Below are 18,602 nucleotides of genomic sequence, written 5' to 3' on the forward strand. Positions count from 1 at the left end.
ACGAGTAGCATCATCGCCGGAGAAGTGCACCCAGGGCAAGGGGTAATGCACCCGCGGGTGCAGTACTTCCCTCACTCTGCACTCTTGAATTTCCTTTTTGGAAAAGAAAGAGTTGATGCTTCTCTGTGTGATAACGGCGCTTGCGATCATATGTTTATAACCCACCGATGGGACACGTCAGATTTACAGTACCATAATTCATAGCTTGAGCAAACTGCTTCGTCCCCATCTGCCGAAGGAACAAGAGGAGTGGCGCTAAGGAATATGTCCCGGGACGGCCCACCCTTTAAGCGTACCATTCCTCAGAGAGCAGAAGCCAGTCTTGTGGGATGAGCACAAAGGCCCTTTGGGTAGACATCGCTAAAATACAGAGCTCGTGAAAAGGTCGTTGCATGCAGCGGCGCGAGCCATGCGCGCAGCCAGCGTCTACAGAGTGTACCGGAAGTCTGGCGCGCGGTCGCCCATCTCGCGCAGCTCCTCCGGCGTCAGCTTGATGCCCTTCTCCTCCATCTCCTTCTGCAGCCTGTCCCGCTGCGCGTTGATGCGCTTGTAGAGGAAAACGACGATCGGGAGCGACACGAAGCCGATGCCGACGAACATGAGCTCGAGCGCGTCTGGGAGCGGAGCGGGTTAGTGCCCGGGGCGAGGGGAGGAAGCAGCGTCACTCACGTCCGAGGATGTAACGAGGAGCGTCTTGCTCGCGGTAAATGTTTGATGCGATTGCTGGGTAATGTTTCGTCAACAGGCGGGCTGCGAAATCGTGCGCGGTGTACTTACCGCCAGCGAAGTTCCCGATACCGATGTGCAGCGCCATCCCGACGCCACGCTTGTACTGCCCAGCCAGGTTATTGCCGAGCCTGCGCAACGGACTTATTAGCTGCACTTCTCCTTTCATGGACAGCGTGACTCACCAGGCGACGACACCCGGGAACGCAGCGTACGACCCTGCCACGCAGAAGAATGTGCCAAAGTACTTGACACCGATTGGCGCATGCGAGAGGTTGATGGAGAACCCAATGAGGCACATGAAGAGGCCGGCGAGGATGAAAGGGTAGCGCATCTTGATACGGTCGGACCAAACGGCAAAAATGAGCAGGACTATAGCTAAAGACAGCAGAATGAGAGACTGTCTACGTTTGTAGAATGGCGGGGACGTACTCGCAAAGACATATGGTGGCACAGTGAGCAGCTGGCTGATCGCCGTGTCGAACCCGAAGCTGAAAGGGAAGTTAGCACTGGTATTTTTGGCTGCTGTCCTTAGATGAAACAAACCCGTTGATGATGGAACTGAAGCAAAAAAGAAACGTCAGCTACGCATAACGTGTGAACTGATGGGCACGTACGGTAAGAAGAGGGAGATGCCGTAGACTGCGCGGCACGGTATCAGCGATGGACGACGAAATTACAAGTGACATACGCGGTCCGATGATCGACATGTACACCAAAATTTGCAGCCAGATTTGCCAGTCCTTGAGAGCGGCCCAGACATGGCGCAACGCAAAGTGCTCTTCTTCGCCGACCGAGGAGTTGTCATACTCTGCGAAGATATCACGTAAGGAATTAGGTATCCTCAAATCCCACGAATACTCACTCTTCTTCCAGATGATGTACGCTTTCTCCTCGGGCGTCAAGAACTTGGCGGTATCTGGGAAGTCGACCAGGACTGAAGAGGGTATTAGCTTTGCGCAGGTCTTGATATAGTCAGGGAAGAGCACTGACTAAAAAGCGAGATAATGCCAACGCATACAGTGGCGATACCCTCGATGATCTGGTAGGGGACACACCAATTAGTAGATGCACACGTAGCAGCGTGCATTAACGCACAAAGATCCAAGACCAGCCGAGCATTCCATCAGTACCACTCATGAACGATATGCCGAAGGCGAGAAGACCGGAGAATGCACCTGTTCAAGAGAGCATTATCAACATTTACCTGGCCTTATCAGGATGAGCAGGTAAGACGCACCAGCGACCGTAGCACCTCCGTAGAAGATCCCGATGCGCCATTGGAGCATGTGCCTAGGGTACCATATTGACAGGCTGTGGTGATACGCGAGCCTCAAAAACCATTCTCCCGACATGGGCGGCAGTACGCACTAGTAGACAACGCCGGGGAACAGACCCGCCTCTGCAATTCCAAGGGCGATACGGGTCCCAACAAGGTTGGCATAGCTGCAGAGAGAGTTCCGCATAAGCTGAGCCGAGCTCGAACAGAAAATTGAACACACGTTCGGTCTAGGCCCATGAGTGTTCTGGCACGAAAAGAGAAAACACGCGGTTAACGGTATGCAGCGCCGAAGACTTGTCATGCGGTACATACACGATTATACCCCATACGATCTATAATCACGGTTCGCCCGCTTTTCAGTCAATTTTCGTCGAAAATTCTGAGGCGCTGTCAACGCACTGTGATACCCGGAAGCCATCTACACGGGGTCAACGGAGATCAGAAGAGGCAACCAAGAAGTTCCGTGCGGCGTACCTTGATGGGCGGAACTTTTTCAATACCAAACTGTCAGTATGTGAGAAGAAACGCTCAGCAGACCAACCTCCAGTATTCAGTATGAGGGGTCGCTTACTTGGCTGGACATTCAAAGATACAGTAGGGCTGCGGCGCCCACGTGAGAACGACGACCTGTCAGTCGTGGAATAGGAACTCACAATGAAGTACATGGTCTATAGAAGAGTGAGATCCGTGTTCGACTTATCCAAATCGAGAGCTTACCAGGGCAATGTTGTACTTGTTGCCGGTCAGGTGCAGTTGGGATGTCAAGCCCTGGAGCTTTGCATTGCCTGTACAACCGCCAAGTAAGAGTGGCATCTGCCTTCAAAGCAGATGAAGCGCACCAATATTTCCTCGGTCGAGGAACGAGAACAGATACATGATAGTCAAAATGGGCATAAGCCACAAATCGACTTTGCGGTAGAGCTTCGCCTCCTGCTCCGGAGTGAGCTTCGGCGGCGGCGGCAGCTTATTGTCGCCCCCGAATTCGAGTTCATGGGCGCTGCCACGAGAGGATACGGTCTCGACAGCCTCTTCCCGTGCCTCCTTCTTCTCGTCGAGGCTAACTTTGCCGGACGGGTTTGGGCTTCCTGTCATATTGGCCAAGACTTCACGATGAGCGAGAAGGGAGGCAGGAATGCACGCAGACAGACCTGGAATACCGCGAAGCTCCACTCTTTATACATTCGTGAGATGGCGTGTACCACACCCTCGGACCATGTGCCGCATCCCAATGCTGATGCAGCTATCGCAGGATGATGGGGACGCGCGAGGCGCTGATGGTGTGAGAGAAGTTCCACGACCGTATCTTGCGTTCGCCCCGTCTTGCGAGCCATTGCCCCGCATATGCATAGATGGGTGCAAATCGTCGCAGACGACGTGTGAAAGGCCCGTTGCATCGGTTTCGGCAACCAAGAATACGCACAGTTACGGGGCCGCTTGTGAGCAGTCCATCGGGGCCGTAGTGCCTTCACATTGCCGAGAGGCACGAATGCAAGACACCAGGGTGTATTGCACGGCCATCAATGTGTACAAGCCCCATGACCGGCATTTTACGCGAGCTGTATGCCACGTATTGTCAACATCATCACCGCGAAAACTTTCACACAATTACATACTCACAGAAAAACCTGGTGAGTATGTACTCATGAGTAGTTAAGCATGTTATTGGATGGCATAAGAGATTCGTAGAAGCTTTTCATTCAGCTGTTTACAGCAGTGAAAGGAATGGACGAGTTTTGAGCCAAAGTTTAGACGCGTACTCCGGCAGCCACGTGGGCATGTTTATTGTTATTTAATCGGGCGCTACTTCAAGCCCAAGCCCGGCTTGAGCAAGAACTAGTACTTGCGCTCATTTGAGACATTACAAGAGGGAGGTAAGCATGTGAGTAATATGTATATCTATTAGCTTTTTGTGCATTGCGGGTCCTTACCTTTTTCGCGATTATCTGCGGAACTGCGGAAGCTTGACGGGCTCGTCTTCGTCCGTATCAAGCTCATATGCACATCAGGCTACCATGAAGGTGGCGGAGGTTTGCGGCCTCCACTGATTCTCTTGCTTCTGGAACCACCCAGGGGTCAGATAAATAAGGATACGGATACCCTGGGATTCTACATACCCCCACGTACTTGCTGGGACCTTCCTCTGCGGAGGCTTTCGCCCCAGTCTCGTCTCCGTGTCTCGCCAGAGTGGTACCACTCATGTTGTACTATTCGCCTACTAAAGCGGAAGTTCTCGAGGCTGCTCGCTCTGCGATCTCTATCTTTGCATCGTATGGCCTGTCCTGCTGTCTGGTCGGCGGCGTAGGCTGCACTCTGTTCGGCAATGAGCGCGATCCCAATGTGCTGTTCATCGTAGCCCTCTGCCGTCCCAGTACTGAACAGTCAACAGGACGTGGACCTCGTTGTTATGAGCTCGGCTCACGATCAGGAGTCCCTGAAAAGGATGCTAGCAGATCGCGCGGGCTCTCGATTCTACACCGTTCCCGGGCGTACGCCGGGCGCGACCTATAAGGTATATGCCCCGTCCATCACGCACCTATGAGATCTATATGTTTCTGTGGTACAGGTTCTCTGGTACAAGCTTAGGGGACCTTACGGCTCCACCTTTCACTCCTGCAAAGTCGACATTCTCATGCCCGGCATCATGAACATACCTGCTGTGCCCACCGCTAGCGTACTGCGCATCGATGAGCTGCCCGTTATGCCCCTAATTCCCCTTATTCTTCTCAAACTGCAAGCATGGGAGGATCACCTCCTTGCTTCGAAGTTCTACCTCCGGGTGAAACACTATACTGATGCAGCAGACTTGGCACAGCTGCTTCCGATAGCTATCCGCCGCGGCAACAGCATTCGTCAGGAGAGTTGGATACCGGAGACGTTTGTTGCTGCAGCAAGGAAGAGATTAGAGGTGTATCTAGTCTGGTATCCCACCCAGGCTCGTCAGTGGGAACAGATCGGACTGAAGAAAGCATCGAAGCATCCCCCGCTGAGACAAAGTAAAAAACGGAACCACCACGTTCGTACTCTAGCTTAGATTTGTAAACGCAGAGAGAAACTATGATTGTGATGCCAGTCAAACTTCGCGGGGAAGAGCACGGAAAAATGTGGAGGGTTGTTCTCGGTCGTGTACAGATCGAGAGAGCGTAGGATGCGTATACTCACACGCTCAACGGCTAGCGTGGGCTATGATGCGGCATACGACTCATCGTCCACGTTCTACCGCGCCGGATGAATACAGGATAACGACATTAATGTCTTCGGCGCATGCAACTCGCTCGATGAACAGCAATGTTGTCCATGCCAAACGTGTACACCCCAATATGATCTTTCGATGAGGCATAGCATCTTCCACCACCGGATTCGGTCACCCAGGTGCAAATTGGTCACTTTGGACACGACAGACATATCTGCACCCCCTAGGGGATCTCTTAGGTACTTCGTGAGACCCTCAAACAGACGCAATGCCTTAATTAAAATAGCGGTCTTCACCTTCCTCTCTCAGTCAAGGTAACGCAAACTTGAATGCCGTTCTATGCCCCAGAGGCTCGTGCGCCAACAATCCGCCGAGGATGAGTACGACCCCCGAAGTCTGGGACAGCAGATCAAGGATATGTCGGACGCGGCCTCATGGCAGCCGTGATGCTCTGCAGTCTTGCTCTATGTAAGCAGGCCAAGCAGCGAGCGGCAACGGGACAGGCCCTTCCGGGCGCCAGGCCGCCAGGCCCTACAGCCCCGTAGCTGCAGTCTCAATGTCTCGGTATTCAGCTGGTACATGACAGATATATAGTAATTTTGGGCTATAGCTCTCGCAAGATGGGACGCCTACAAAGCTTCGCGCTTTGTCGCCGCGTCCAGAGGGCACCAGCCTTTGTGAAGCTCCGAACAAGATTAGCCCCCACGTTGCAAACAAGGGGCTGATTGCACAATACGTAGCCGTTATCGACGGCGAACCTCGAGTCGCCAATGAGGCCAGACTACTGGGTTTCTGAAGGGCGGTACGCATACTAACTGGCGTCTTGCTGGATCGGCATGCACAACCTATGTTTTCGAGCTAGTGATGTGCGGGCCCGGCTTGGGCTCAAAGCCCGGGCTTGGGCTTGTGGCGACGTCGAGCCGAGCCCTGAGCCCGGCCCAAGCCGCGGGCTTGCTCACAATGCAATGAATATTCTGGTGCTATCAACAGGGAGTGTATTTGGATGTAGTATATCATTGCTGCATGTACTCACAGAATTATAACCTCCAGAAGACGTATACTCGCGGAATAATTCGAGTCGCAACGAAGTCCACAAGCGCGCGCCTAGGGCAGACACTAGACGGTGATGCACAATCGTGCTCGGCGGGGACCGTCAAGTCTAAAATATTCATATTAGGTCTGGTATGTACACATCAGGTCTCTCTCACCTTATTCTGAACTCAAGGAACAGTAACAGAGCCGGTGCACCCAAGCCTAGGCTTCCGGGTCGGGCTTGGGCTTGACTACGCTCCGAGCCCGGCCTTGGGCCCGCTGCCAGGCTTGGCTCGGGCCAGGCTTTTTGGGCCGGGCTTGGCGGGCTCGCGGGCTTTGAGACCCAGGTCACTAGCTGAGCCAGAAACATGGTGTTGAGCCGTTGGCATCGATGCACCATCAGACGGCGGTGCGGCTGGCATAGGCGGCGGAGCTGGAGTGGTCGCAGATAAAAACCTGGTCCCGAAAAGGAATGCAGGAGCTTGCGATCCTAACAGAGCCAAACATCGTCTTCACGTGCCAGCCGTCCAGCGCAACCGAAAACGGCCGGTCCTACAGAAAACCCAGGCGAAGACACCCACGGCACACAGAGACACGGCATATATCCAAAGAAAAAAAATGATGAGAGACCACGGCATGACGGACTAATATACAACAGCAGGCATGAGTGCATCATATCGTAGACAGCATCGGGCAAGCGAAACACAATGCGGGGGAAAATAGTATGCAGTGTACAGTATATGCGCGTTGCGAGGGGCGAGCGGGCGGGCGTTGCCAAGAAAAGGGCAAAGCTTTTCAAACCTTCTCCATGTCGCTCTTGACAGAGCCCTCGTCGAGCGGATGCACCTGCGCGAACTGGCGCTCCTGCTGCTCGATGTCTGCGAGCCGCTTCTCGGCGTTCACGGAGCCGAATATGATGTCCATCTCCTCGAGCGAGCGGCCCTTGGTCTCTGGGATGAGCCTGAATGAAAGAAAAGAGAAAACAACCGTCGTCAGTCTCCGCGAAGAACAAAGGGGGGAAGGGGAAGAAAAGGCCCGCCCACTCACAAGCTGAACACGGCCATGCCGCCGATGTTGATCGTCGCGAACATGAGGAAGATCTTGTAGCCGAGCGCGGTCTTCATGTCCGGCGTCCACTTGGAGACGATGAAGTTGAAGAACCACTGGGACGCGCTCGCGGTCGCGAGCCCGTAGTGGCGCGTGCGCGTCGGGAAGATGTCCGAGACGTACACCCACGGCAGCGGGCCCCAGCCCATCGAATAGAAGCAGACGTAGATGTACAGCATCGCGGCCATCGCCTTGCTTGCCGGCGGCGGCGAGAACCCGGGCGGCGGCGATGCGGGCGGCGGGAACGTCTTGAGCAGCGCCCCGATGATGAAGAAGAGCACGCCCATGCCCACCGCGGAGATGAAGAGCGAGAGCTTGCGCCCGAGCGTCTCGACGAGGAAGAAGACGAAGATCGCGGTCGCGACGACCTTCACGATGCCGTAGATCCCCGACGCGAGCAGCGAGTTCGTCGTGCCCGTGAAGCCGATCTGGGTGCGCATAGAAAAAATTGTCAGCTACGTGCATACGCGTGCGAAAGCAAACACCGAATGACTCACGGACGAGAAGATCTGCGGCGCGTAGTAGCTCACGCTGTTCTGGCCGCACCACTGCTGGAAGAGGAAGATCACGATGGCGATGACGAACCGGATCCAGTTGCCCTTGCCGAGGAAGGCCTCCTTGAGCCCGAGACCCTCCCTCGCCACACGCTCCTCCTCGATGGCCGCCTCGATCTCGGCGTACTCATGCAGGAGAGACTCGTGGTATTCGCCCTTAGAGTTCGGGGGCAGGTGGCGCAGGTAGGAGAGGTTCGCGAGCGCCTCTTCGTGGCGGCCTTTTTGTGCAAGCCAACGCGGGCTCTCCTTGACGGTGAGGAGACCAAACGCCATGATGCCCGCGGGAACAAGCTGCATGCCAAAGGGGATGCGCCAAATGGCCGGGCCGGACGTGATGTGGAGCGAGATACCAACTGGGAGGAGAAAGACGTCAGTTGCCTATTTTTGACACAAGGCTCACGCCAAGGAAATAGAAGAGCAGCTCTAGAGGCGATGGCACGAGGGGACCGGACTTAATGGGAAATACTCACGATTGATCCAGTAGCTCAGCATGACGCCGATGGCGACCATGATCTGGAAGAGGCCAGTGATACGGCCTCGAACCTCCTTCGGCGCGCACTCGGACACGAATGCGGGCGAGACGGCGGAGATACCACCTATGCCAAGACCGGCGACGACACGACCGCCGTAGATGTAGCCCAGGCCGCGTGACCCCCCAGATATGGTTTGGAGGATCTAGACAGGAATTTGCTATCAGCACAGGGACACAGCAGCCGGTGTTTGGGAGACGTACCGCGCCGACGGCAAAGACGAGTGTGAAAACGAGGAGGGTCCACCGTCGTCCAATGTACGAGCTTACGGGGGCGCTGCCGAGGGCACCGAAGAACGCGCCCGCCTGGAGAACGGAGACGATGTTGGACGAGACGTCGTTCGTTTTCTGGACGTTCCCCGCATAACCGAAGTGGGTCTCGAAGTAGGGCTGTGTAACGACACCTCCGCCTACACCGCTGTGGTAGGACAATGCGGGTTAGAACCTGGAATGTGAGGTACGGCGGGGAAGATGACGCACGTGTCGTAGCCAAAGAGGACGATGCCCCAGTAGACGATAAAGGCGAGCCCTGCACAGAGAGTCGGTGTGTGATGGACGACACGAGCGTATGAGCAGGTACTCACAGTAAACCCTGATGTTCTGAAAGACGCCCCGCTTGGGCGCACCGTAGTCGAACTCAGCCGCCATGTTCAGTTTCGCCGAACAGTTGCGTAGGACGGTTGGACTGGTGACGGCGAGAAGGAGATGGAAGAGAGCGGGGAAAAGTCAATCTGGGCTCCCGGCGGGAGCGTACATCTGACCATGGACCTTTATGTACCCGCGGTCTTGCGGTGATGGAGGAAAAGATAGAGGCTGATGGCCATTCGCTGCACGAGGAGCACATGCTCGCCTTCCCCGTTTCCCCGCAGGCGCCCAATTACAGACCAACTCAATGTGGGGTACCCCGGGCGCTCAGAGCGGTCCCTCGCGATATCTGGCGGCCCGGCCAGGCACGCCCCGCTCTCGATTGTTCTGCCCGTGACACCATCTCGCATCCTCCCGCCACGGCGCAGGTCGGCAGGGAGAGACATGTCGATGGTGTCTCACACTTGTTGGCGCAGCCGTGCCACCACAAATGATTGGCTTCGAGTGTCAAAAGTCTATCTGTGCCATGGAGGGTAAGAACGAGCGGCGGTACAGGACTGCACTGGCAGCAGCAATGCCAACAGTCATGCACAACAGTCTAGGCTTGATGCCCCAGACTCCCCCGCAAATTTCGAAACATCAGAGCAACAAGCGGTTGGCATCCAATCCCCGTTTTCTCGCACATCGCTATTTCTGGCAGAGCAGTCGCCCTTGTGCTCTGACGCCAACAGACGGAGGTTGCCCCAGATCCGAACAGCTGCGGTGGCCAACTTGAACGTTCCGTTGCGCCAGTGAGCGTAGTGGCGGGATGCGCTAGGCACCGGGAACTCTTACCGTCGGTCCGGCCGTTGAAACGTTGATTTTGGTATATGAACATGGTCTTAGGACCCAGGGGATCCTGCCTAGTCGGCAAGAAACCCTGCGCCGCTTCCCCTTGCACTGAATTTACAGGCGGCAGTTGAGCCGAGAACATATTGCCCACCTTCATCACTTCGAATAGGCAATTTGACCAAATGGCTATGTCCGCAGAGGGAGCGGCTGCAATTACTCAGGTCTCAGCGTGGAAAAACGTTCTTTCCCAGCTACAACTCGCAGCCTTCCAAGGCGCATGCTCCCAGCGAGAGCTTGACGTTTCGAGCCTAATCATCCCTGCTTCGCCTGAGAACGAACGGGCCCGCCGACATACGGACGCCCTGCGGAACGCGGCAAGTCTTGTAGAAACTTAAGATTACGGCATGTCTAGAGAAGCGTGAGCTTCTTGCGTATCGGAATACGTCGTAGCAAAGAAGCACAGCGGTTCCGAGCATGCGAACCCTGCAGATCACCATTGTCAGACGATGCGCCAAGCGTCGAGGATTCCGAAAACGTATGCCGAAGACAGAGAAGCACAGTCAATTTGACAGGGCGACAGACCGTCGGCCGAGAGCCCGTGCGCGTGCGCGTGTCGTCATAAAAGAGCAGGATTTACAGAGGAGACTTCTACTCGTTGATCGACCGCTGCCAATGCAGCGCCGATCAGTCATCTACGGTGATGCAGTCTTCCACGAATAACGTACCGGTGTTGTGTGCCTATGACTTCACTCCGGGGCTGGGTTACACTCTCGGGAGGTGCACGGTAGCACGTCGGCGAAACGCGCACTCCGCAGTGTTCGCTTATCCGTCGAAGACACTGACGTGCGAGTGCGCGGCGTTCGTAAAATCACGTTTCACACGTTGATGTTCGGGGACATGCTGAATAACGTGCGACGCTTGGCCGTTGGCCAGCGTGGCGCCGTCCGTGCGCTTTGAACAATTGTATTCATGGTGCCTCGTTCTTGGAAGGATCAGCGGGCCCTGTGAAAGCATCATGGAGCAGGTCATACTTTCGTAATACTTCTACTAGACTCATAAGCGGCTTTGAAGGGTGGCATAAGACGACGGAAAGCTAAGAAGACGGTGCGAAACAGAGTTGCAAGTGCCAAAGAGCGTAACGAGCGTTTGGCGTCTGTTTGCCCGACCACAATACAGGCGCATCAGGCGCATCGAAATTAGTGCCAAACGGGAAGCGATCAGCCTGGGATCCTAACAAGCGCAAACACACGTCCCCACCAGAACTCAAGCTGTCCGCGCGGGTCTTGCTGCCCTTTCACCAGCATCGAACGAGAACGTCGCAATGGTATATAAGACTTTGAAAGCACATATAGGCGGTACGACAACACCCGCGCCGCGCACCTTGAGGCAAATGGTGGCCGGCGCGCTCAGTCAACCCACCCGGAGCCGACGCACACGACCTCTCCGGGCGGGCCGGCGTACGATCTCGTCCTGCGATCGCGTCTAATTGACGGGAGTATCAAAACCTGCACGGCAACGTGTCTATGTCCGCCCGCCCGCAATGGGGCCTACTGTAGTACCTGCATGTACGACCAGTCCGGCAGAGCGGCGAGTTCGCCATTGGCCTATGGCACCGGTCAAGAATGCGGCGGCAGCCCAGGCGTGACCCGGTAGGGCCGCAACACAGACAGGAAAAGCAATAACGCTACGGAAAGAGCGAGTAGGTCTTCTCTCGTACGTTCTGCCCCATAAGCCCGAAAAATGTTAAATATTCAAATATTGATCTTAGCGGGGGAAAAATGTGGGAGGCGGCGGAACTCCATGTGAGGACGTGACTGCCGCTCTCAAGAGCGGCAGTAGGAGGTTACGTGACGCATGATGCGTCGGAATAGTCGTACGGGTACGGTATTAGCACACTTGCCCCGGCGACGGGAGATGTGCACGCGTTGGCAACCCCCCCCCCCCCCCCCCCCCGAGCTCCGTCTAATGCTAAGTACATCCCGCGTATGGTCACGAGGTTTACACGCATTTGCCTCATTACACAGGAGAGCTGAGCTGGTCACCACATCCAGGATACGCATCTTGAGGTTTTGTCTTAGGGTTTTGTCCTGTGGTAGATGCAATACATGAAGGCACCTTTCTTGCGCATCCATCATTATATAGGCCCAAATAGCGGCCAGGAGAATCCTCCGCTCAGACACCCCGATCGTATTGAAGAACCCTTCAATTTCACTGCTAAATCGTATACATTTCTCGCTACTCATTCACATATACTCGTACAATCTCTATCCTCCATCGAAGCCGTACATCGGAAGAACTGATCCTTGGATTACTGCTCAAGCTTAGGCTGTTTCGCCATTAAGCGCACGTCTGAAACGGAACAGATTAGCAATTTAGCGGTGTGACGTCGAGAAAAAAAAGCCGTACCCCAGCATCAACGCTGACGGTACCCAGAGGGGGGAGAGTGATCGTGTTCACAGTAGTTATCCCCGTGCAGGTAGTGCCTGTGGGGCACGTGATGACATCTATGGTCCCAAGCATCGGGACGTCGAGAGAGACGCAGGCCGGGACGCACACAGGCTGAGCATTGACCAAGCCTGCGGCGAGGGCGAGGGTAGCGATGAGCGTGGAGAACTGCATCTAAAAAGCAAGGACAAGGCAATCAGTAGTGCGGTGCAACAAAGAAGTAAGACGAAGAGCGCACTGTTGCGGGTAGCGAAGTAGAGAGAGGAAGCTGCGACACGATTGTGCTGCTGGAGAATGTTGAGGGCAGTCCGCCCCCCTTATATAGGCGTAGACCACCCCCCAAGATCCAAAAGCGTCCACCCAGTCTGCTCTGTTAGGGAGAGAGACACTGCCGTACCGAACGAGTATGGCTCCCATGTGCAACATACCGCCCTGTGGCACCTCCACCCCTAGTACGCGGACCCTTGAGCAAAATTGGCACCTGTCAGTTAAGCAACTCACAAACTGATAGCTAAAGCACGCACTAGAGTTTCTTAGGGCATTGCTGTGAAGTGCTGGGCGTACCCGCGAGGACACTAGCGAGTACGGCATGGCGAAACGGTTCCAGTTGAGTCCGGGCAGCCTTGATGGTGGTGGGTACGGTACAATGTTAGATCTCTAGACCAAAGGCATCGTCGCAGCTAGCCACCTACACATGCTGTGCGCAAAATTACACGGGTGTCATGGGATGAGTTCTGGAGAGCTGCGGCTGCTGGCAGTGCGTGCAGGACCACATCCTGTGCCTAAACACATGATATTTGATCAGTGGATGAGAGAGGCTAGGAAAAAGTCCCACACGTTCGTTCTCTGAGGCGCGAAATGTCCTGTGGTACATTTAGGCAAAATATCATCGTTTATGTTAGTCACCACCGCCATCCGGCGAGATTTAAGGACGCTGAAGCACGTCCTGAATGACATTGCGAGGCGGTAAGCTGTACATACAGCACCTGTTTCACGGGACAGTGACAGTGCCTTGCTTGACAATATGACTCCATTTGTCGGAGTAGCTAAATGAACGTGTGGCGAGCATTAAGGCAGCGGTTACCATATGCGGAATGACGAATTATATAATGGCGTAGTAGTAGCTCACATTAGTGCCTTGTTGACTGTCAGTTATACTTTCATGAAAGAAGCTTATAGGACAGAGGGGTACCTTGTTCGCTTCTCAGTGATCCCTTTAGGATGCACGGCGGATTGCTACTGGATGTCACGCCATCTCGCGAGGATTGCTAAACGTTCCTATGGATCATATCGAGGCACAGGGGGATATAAATGGGATGGGTTTGATGAATGTCCAGACATCGATTTAACGCCACATGGCTCTTTGTTAACCCGCATGCAACGTTCGACGAACCTCGGCTGAAGTACGAAATGGTTGTCATTTTCACCTATTTTGGTGCAACTGTGTGGCGTACCTACGTGTGTAGTCACGCCTCTGTCATGTTCTGACCTATTCTGGCCTGTTTTTGAATAGATCTGCTAGAGGATGTATCGTGAGAAGTAGGGGAGTATCACTGGGCCGTGCCAGAAAAGGGCAAGAGAATCGGGCGCCACATCATATGTAACGCGGGACAGAATTGAGATCGGACAGTGAGACCGCAGAAGTCTTTGGACGGGATCTATCTCGTCTTCGGCTCCGCCCATAACTCTACCAACACGCGAGGCTAGGGAGGGCGGAAAAGTTTGAGCCAAACGGGCAGATGTTATACATGAATGTCACGTACACTATTACTCACGGCCGCACTTCCGTTCTACGTCCGAGGTTGGCAGCTCAGCAACAAGGTCATGGAACACAGTAAATCAACCGCATGAGGCCTTGTGCGAATCGATGGTAGGCGAGAGAAGACGAATATCTCCATCCGCGCCTCGTTGCGACGTCTTCCCCGGCAGTAGATGAGCTAGGACCCGTACAGTACTGGCCCCGATATCGCTAGAGGTGCACTGATTGACATCAGCCAGGACATGAGTGCTATTATTTTCATCAGTAGCTCATATCCTGAGTGACGGGACGTGGTGTCAGAACTGGGCAATTACGTCATTGCCCTGTACGGACTAATGGGGATACATCACATGACCCCCGATTATGTTGTAGTAATACGGACTAGATTACTCATGCTTACTGTACACGCTTACATACAAGTAGTACCATAGGTCCTTTAGCGGTATCAGAAGTCCTGACTCTCATGTATATATACTGGCCTTGTAGCACAGAATACGATAAGAGTTCAGTCGCACTTTAACAGGTTATGAGCCCCGGCCTCACGGCCACTCTACCCCCACTCAACTAGTCTCATTGCTGAAGAAGACCCCTCGGGAAACCTCGGTCCCCTTCACCCAGTTTAAAACAAGTTTATCCACGCAGTTTACGAGTAAGTCTCGTTGCGTGCTAGTGGCAGACGGAGCGCTCACGCGTTCATTCCTGCGTAATTTCTAGTGCCAAAAGATTTGCCCGCTCGTCCCCCTCACTCCGTTTTCCAGCGGTACAAGCACTCCGCCGGTTACGCGCCCGCCTCCGGCAACGCCAACGACCCCGTCGAGACCGTCCCGTACGGTAAACGCCGCGGCAAAGAACTACGCCCGCCGACTCCAGCGCTCACTCTCCCGTTCCCTCCGAACTCACACGAGGGTAGGCGCCTACGTCGCGAACAGTTCCGCGAGCGCTACGCGACCGACAAGGCTGACTTCGAGCAGCGTCTAGCTGCACGCGAAATCCAACAGGCGCGCGAACGGATCCTCGCCGGTCCGTCAAAGCCGACACTCGAGCAGCGTCTCGCTGCCATCCCACCGGCGACTCATACGCCGATCGCCCCGAAGCCGATACTCATCGACTTCGACAAGCACACTCCCGCCGACCTCGTCCGCATTTTCACACCGAAGTTCGACGGCACGCTCAAACGACTCGACGTCTTCGAAACACTCGAGCTTGACGATCTCAACTCCGACCGAGTCCGCAATCTCCGCCGACTCATCGAGCAGCTCACGCGCATCAAGCGCTGCCTAGCGGACGTCTGCAACGTCGTCAAATACGAGGAGTGGCGCAAGTGGGAATTAGGGTGCAGAGAAATAGGGGATATCTCGTTCAAAGGGCTACGCAAGAACAAAGCCCGGATTGTACAAGCGCTCAGCGCAGTTTACGTGAACGGATACTTTGACGCGGTTAGGTTTTACGAGAACAAGTAGATACTTTGTATACAACGCTATTGTAACAATCAGAAAGAAGTTCTACTCGGAAACCTGACTACTGTGTGTTTATCCTAAGCGACAACAAGAGTCGTAGTTTAACTGGTTCCTTCGTCCAATCCCAACTCTATCCACCTCTCGGCTAAATCGGCTTAGCTGGGATAAGTGGTTCGCTCAACAGCGTTCACAATCACTACCTCTCAGGAGACAAATACGGTACCTGAAACCGTAGAGACAAAACAGGAAACCGTCGCAGAATTCAGACAGCGACTGAATATAGTAGACGACATAGAGACAGACTGGGAAGCATTAACAGCACACGAACAATACGTCGAAGTGTTGCTGACCCCGTTTTACTATTACCAACATGTCCAATTTGAAGGACCGCCGAGCTATAACGCTACAGCAGAGTTAACAAACCACGACGAAGACGTAATCCATTTCTTCTTCCCCACAAGCTCCGATACATATTCGGAACCATACGCTTGTTACCTCGACCAGGAAGATATTGCGGAAGATCTATATTTTAGACCGATCAATCAGACATACGATCTCGCATTCTTGGAAGAAGATTGGGAATCACTTCGAGCGACACGAGCCGAATCATACGAGCTCGATCTCAGTGAATTCTTTTACGACGTCGGTTTAACTCCAAAGGAACGTGAAACTCTCTACGCATACACTCGCCTCCTCTTTGTACACGATAACAATGTCATCCTCTTCTGACCCGACCAAGCTCGCCACATCCACCATCCCGCAATTCGACGGCACCAACTATAAAAAGTGGTCCGACGCGATCCGAGCCTTCCTGCGCTACCAGGGTGTCTGGTACTTGATCCAGGGATACGGCTCCACAGCGACCGTTCCTGTCCCTGGTCTTGCCAGACCAATAGCTGCAACAGGTACACCCACGGCTACGGAAATCCTAGCTCAAGCTGCATGGGATGAGAAAAATGACAAGGCGCTGGGCATAATCCAGCTCTACGTCGCGCAGAACCTTCGTCATCTCGTCGATGACAAGTTCTTGGCCCTGGACGCATGGACCGCGATCAAGGCCGGCTATGAGAAACCCGGAGCGGTAGGCGCATTCGTCGCCTTCCAGAAGCTGTTCAATGCACAGCTCTCTGACAGCTCCGCACTCGGCCCGCAACTCGACGCGCTCACAGAGCAGTCCAACCAGGTCAACGCGGCGGGAATAGAAGTAAAACCTCAGCTTCTTGCCTTGCTCATGATCAACGCTCTCCCCAAGTCGTACCAGACCATCGCTGGTACTATTCTCACAACGCAGACTGATGTTACGCTGCTCACAGCGGCACTCATCAAGCCCAAGATCGTCGAGGAGGAACAGCGCCGCGTCGCGAATCGCACACAGATTGCGCGCGTCTCGAAGGCGCCACTCCTCGACAAGAAATGTGAGAAGTGTGGTCGCAAGAATCACACGACGGAGCAGCACTGGGACACAAAGCCGGCGAATTCTGGCTCGAGTTCCGGTAACGGCAACAACACGCAGCAGCAGCAGCAGGGTGGCGGAAAGCGCAAAAAGGGAAAAGGAAAGGGCAAAGCGAAGGACAATACCGCGACTACCACTCAGACAGTAAATACGATACGCATAGTCGATGTACCACTTGTAGCTAAGATCGAGGAAGAATCTATCTCTGTTTCTCTTTATGCTACGGGTGTCAAGTCTAAGTGGATGGTCGACAGCGGTTGCACGACACATGTCACACCGTACAAAACTGACTTTATTCGGTACCATGAATTCCCTAAGCCAGGTCATGCACACACGGCTGGCAAAGGTCAGACTATCGAAATCAAAGGTCACGGTGAAATCGCTCTGCAACATCGTCTCACAGATGGACGAATTCAGCATATCCGGTTAGAAACCATATTATACGTACCGGAAGCAGCAGAACGGTTCTTTGCGCCCAGAATGCCTCTCAATAACGGTCACCGTATTGAGATGGATGGCAAGAAGTTTAAATTACTCCGCGGGTCAGACCCAACACAGCGGACAGTTTTAATGGAGGGCGAATATGAAAAGTCGTCAGGTTTATATTGGCTAGAAGCTGAAGTTCTCACTAGGACCAGCGAGATTAAGCCAGGAACATTAATGTCGGTCAAATCCGACGATCCATATACTTTGTGGCACCGACGTTTCGGACATGCCGGGAAGAAATCAGTTGTTCAACTGCCTGGCAATGTCAAAGGCGTCCCGGATAAAATCACGGCACCAACCAAGGATACTCCTTGTGATGGATGCGAGTTCGGGAAGTCTCGTCGCGATGCGTTTCCTGCGTCTGACAGTCGTGCGGATCATCCCCTCGACTTAATTCACATGGATCTTGTCGAATATCCGTCGTTATCACTCGACGGGTACAAGTTTGCCCTTACCACCCTCGACGACTATTCCTCATTTGGTTTAGTCTGGTATCTGAAACGGAAGTCTGATGCCTTCTCTGCCTTCAAGCAATTCGTCGCTTGGGCGGAAACACAGGCCGAGCGCAAGCTCAAGGCTATACGTTCGGACCGTGGGGGGGAGTTTTTAGGCCGCGAATTCGACGATTTCCTAGCAGAACGCGGAATAGAGCGTCAACTCTCAGTGGCGCGAACACCACAACAGAACGGCAGAGCAGAACGCTGGCAACAGACCATTCAGAATAAGGCAGAAGCTATGCGACATCACGCTGGCATGACGTCTGGGTTCTGGAAGCTAGCATCGGAAACAGCAGTACATATCTACAATCGACAACCTCTGCGCCGTCATCAATGGAAGCCGCCCATCACTAAATGGAACGGCACTGTTCCGGACGTATCGTACTTTCGAGTATGGGGCTGCAAAGCCTATGTCCACACACATAAGGATGCGAGGGTCAATAAGCTACAGCCAAAAGCTAAAGTAATGATCTTCGTCGGGTACGAAATCGGTACAAAGGGTTACTGGTTCTGGGATCCAACTGCCCGGACCATCGTTGTGTCACGCGACGTCACCTTCGATGAGTCTTCCTTCCCCAAGCGAGACGAAAGGCCTCGTGAGCCTGGAACGTCTCAAGATCCACTTCCACCTGTCCTACCCGACCTGCCGAACCCGGACCCTACCAGTCC

General features: G+C 54.1%; 6 protein-coding genes across 6 annotated transcripts; 4 read left to right on the forward strand and 2 right to left on the reverse strand.

The window, feature by feature from the left end:
* Positions 1–426: 426 nt before the first annotated feature.
* On the reverse strand, positions 427–3,100 carry PHACADRAFT_160834 (uncharacterized protein; the record flags this gene model as incomplete). Its single annotated transcript, XM_007395088.1, has 20 exons — positions 427–614; positions 670–723; positions 778–857; positions 912–1,104; positions 1,159–1,217; positions 1,344–1,368; positions 1,418–1,537; positions 1,592–1,663; positions 1,720–1,768; positions 1,825–1,904; positions 1,967–2,040; positions 2,098–2,172; positions 2,229–2,252; positions 2,321–2,340; positions 2,408–2,426; positions 2,483–2,512; positions 2,580–2,608; positions 2,662–2,676; positions 2,726–2,793; positions 2,848–3,100. 20 exons carry the CDS (start codon positions 3,098–3,100, stop codon positions 427–429), a joined length of 1,527 nt encoding a protein of 508 aa, XP_007395150.1.
* Positions 3,101–4,116: 1,016 nt separating this feature from the next.
* Positions 4,117–4,527, forward strand: PHACADRAFT_255051 (uncharacterized protein). The gene has a single exon (XM_007395089.1). It carries the CDS (start codon positions 4,205–4,207, stop codon positions 4,514–4,516), a length of 312 nt encoding a protein of 103 aa, XP_007395151.1. The 5' UTR covers positions 4,117–4,204; the 3' UTR covers positions 4,517–4,527.
* A 120-nt stretch (positions 4,528–4,647) lies between these two features.
* On the forward strand, positions 4,648–5,161 carry PHACADRAFT_255052 (uncharacterized protein; the record flags this gene model as incomplete). Its single annotated transcript, XM_007395090.1, has 1 exon — positions 4,648–5,161. A coding segment is annotated over one exon (392 nt), but the record flags the coding sequence as incomplete, so codon positions are not given.
* A 1,713-nt stretch (positions 5,162–6,874) lies between these two features.
* On the reverse strand, positions 6,875–9,151 carry PHACADRAFT_255054 (uncharacterized protein). Its single transcript, XM_007395091.1, has 7 exons — positions 9,005–9,151; positions 8,903–8,949; positions 8,625–8,840; positions 8,362–8,566; positions 7,835–8,244; positions 7,278–7,765; positions 6,875–7,191 (listed from the first exon to the last, which is right to left on the reverse strand). The coding sequence occupies exons 1-7, from the start codon at positions 9,066–9,068 to the stop codon at positions 7,026–7,028; spliced, it is 1,596 nt and encodes a 531-aa protein (XP_007395153.1). The 5' UTR covers positions 9,069–9,151; the 3' UTR covers positions 6,875–7,025.
* Positions 9,152–12,511: 3,360 nt separating this feature from the next.
* Positions 12,512–12,755, forward strand: PHACADRAFT_255055 (uncharacterized protein). Its single transcript, XM_007395092.1, has one exon. It carries the CDS (start codon positions 12,576–12,578, stop codon positions 12,732–12,734), a length of 159 nt encoding a protein of 52 aa, XP_007395154.1. The 5' UTR covers positions 12,512–12,575; the 3' UTR covers positions 12,735–12,755.
* Positions 12,756–14,033: 1,278 nt separating this feature from the next.
* Positions 14,034–15,500, forward strand: PHACADRAFT_194897 (uncharacterized protein; the record flags this gene model as incomplete). The annotated part of the gene is made up of 3 exons (XM_007395093.1): positions 14,034–14,115; positions 14,564–14,689; positions 14,755–15,500. 3 exons carry the CDS (start codon positions 14,034–14,036, stop codon positions 15,498–15,500), a joined length of 954 nt encoding a protein of 317 aa, XP_007395155.1.
* Positions 15,501–18,602: the final 3,102 nt, after the last annotated feature.

This window comes from Phanerochaete carnosa, assembly GCF_000300595.1.
Source record: "Phanerochaete carnosa HHB-10118-sp unplaced genomic scaffold PHACAscaffold_4, whole genome shotgun sequence".
Classification (NCBI taxonomy): Eukaryota; Fungi; Basidiomycota; class Agaricomycetes; order Polyporales; family Phanerochaetaceae; genus Phanerochaete; species Phanerochaete carnosa.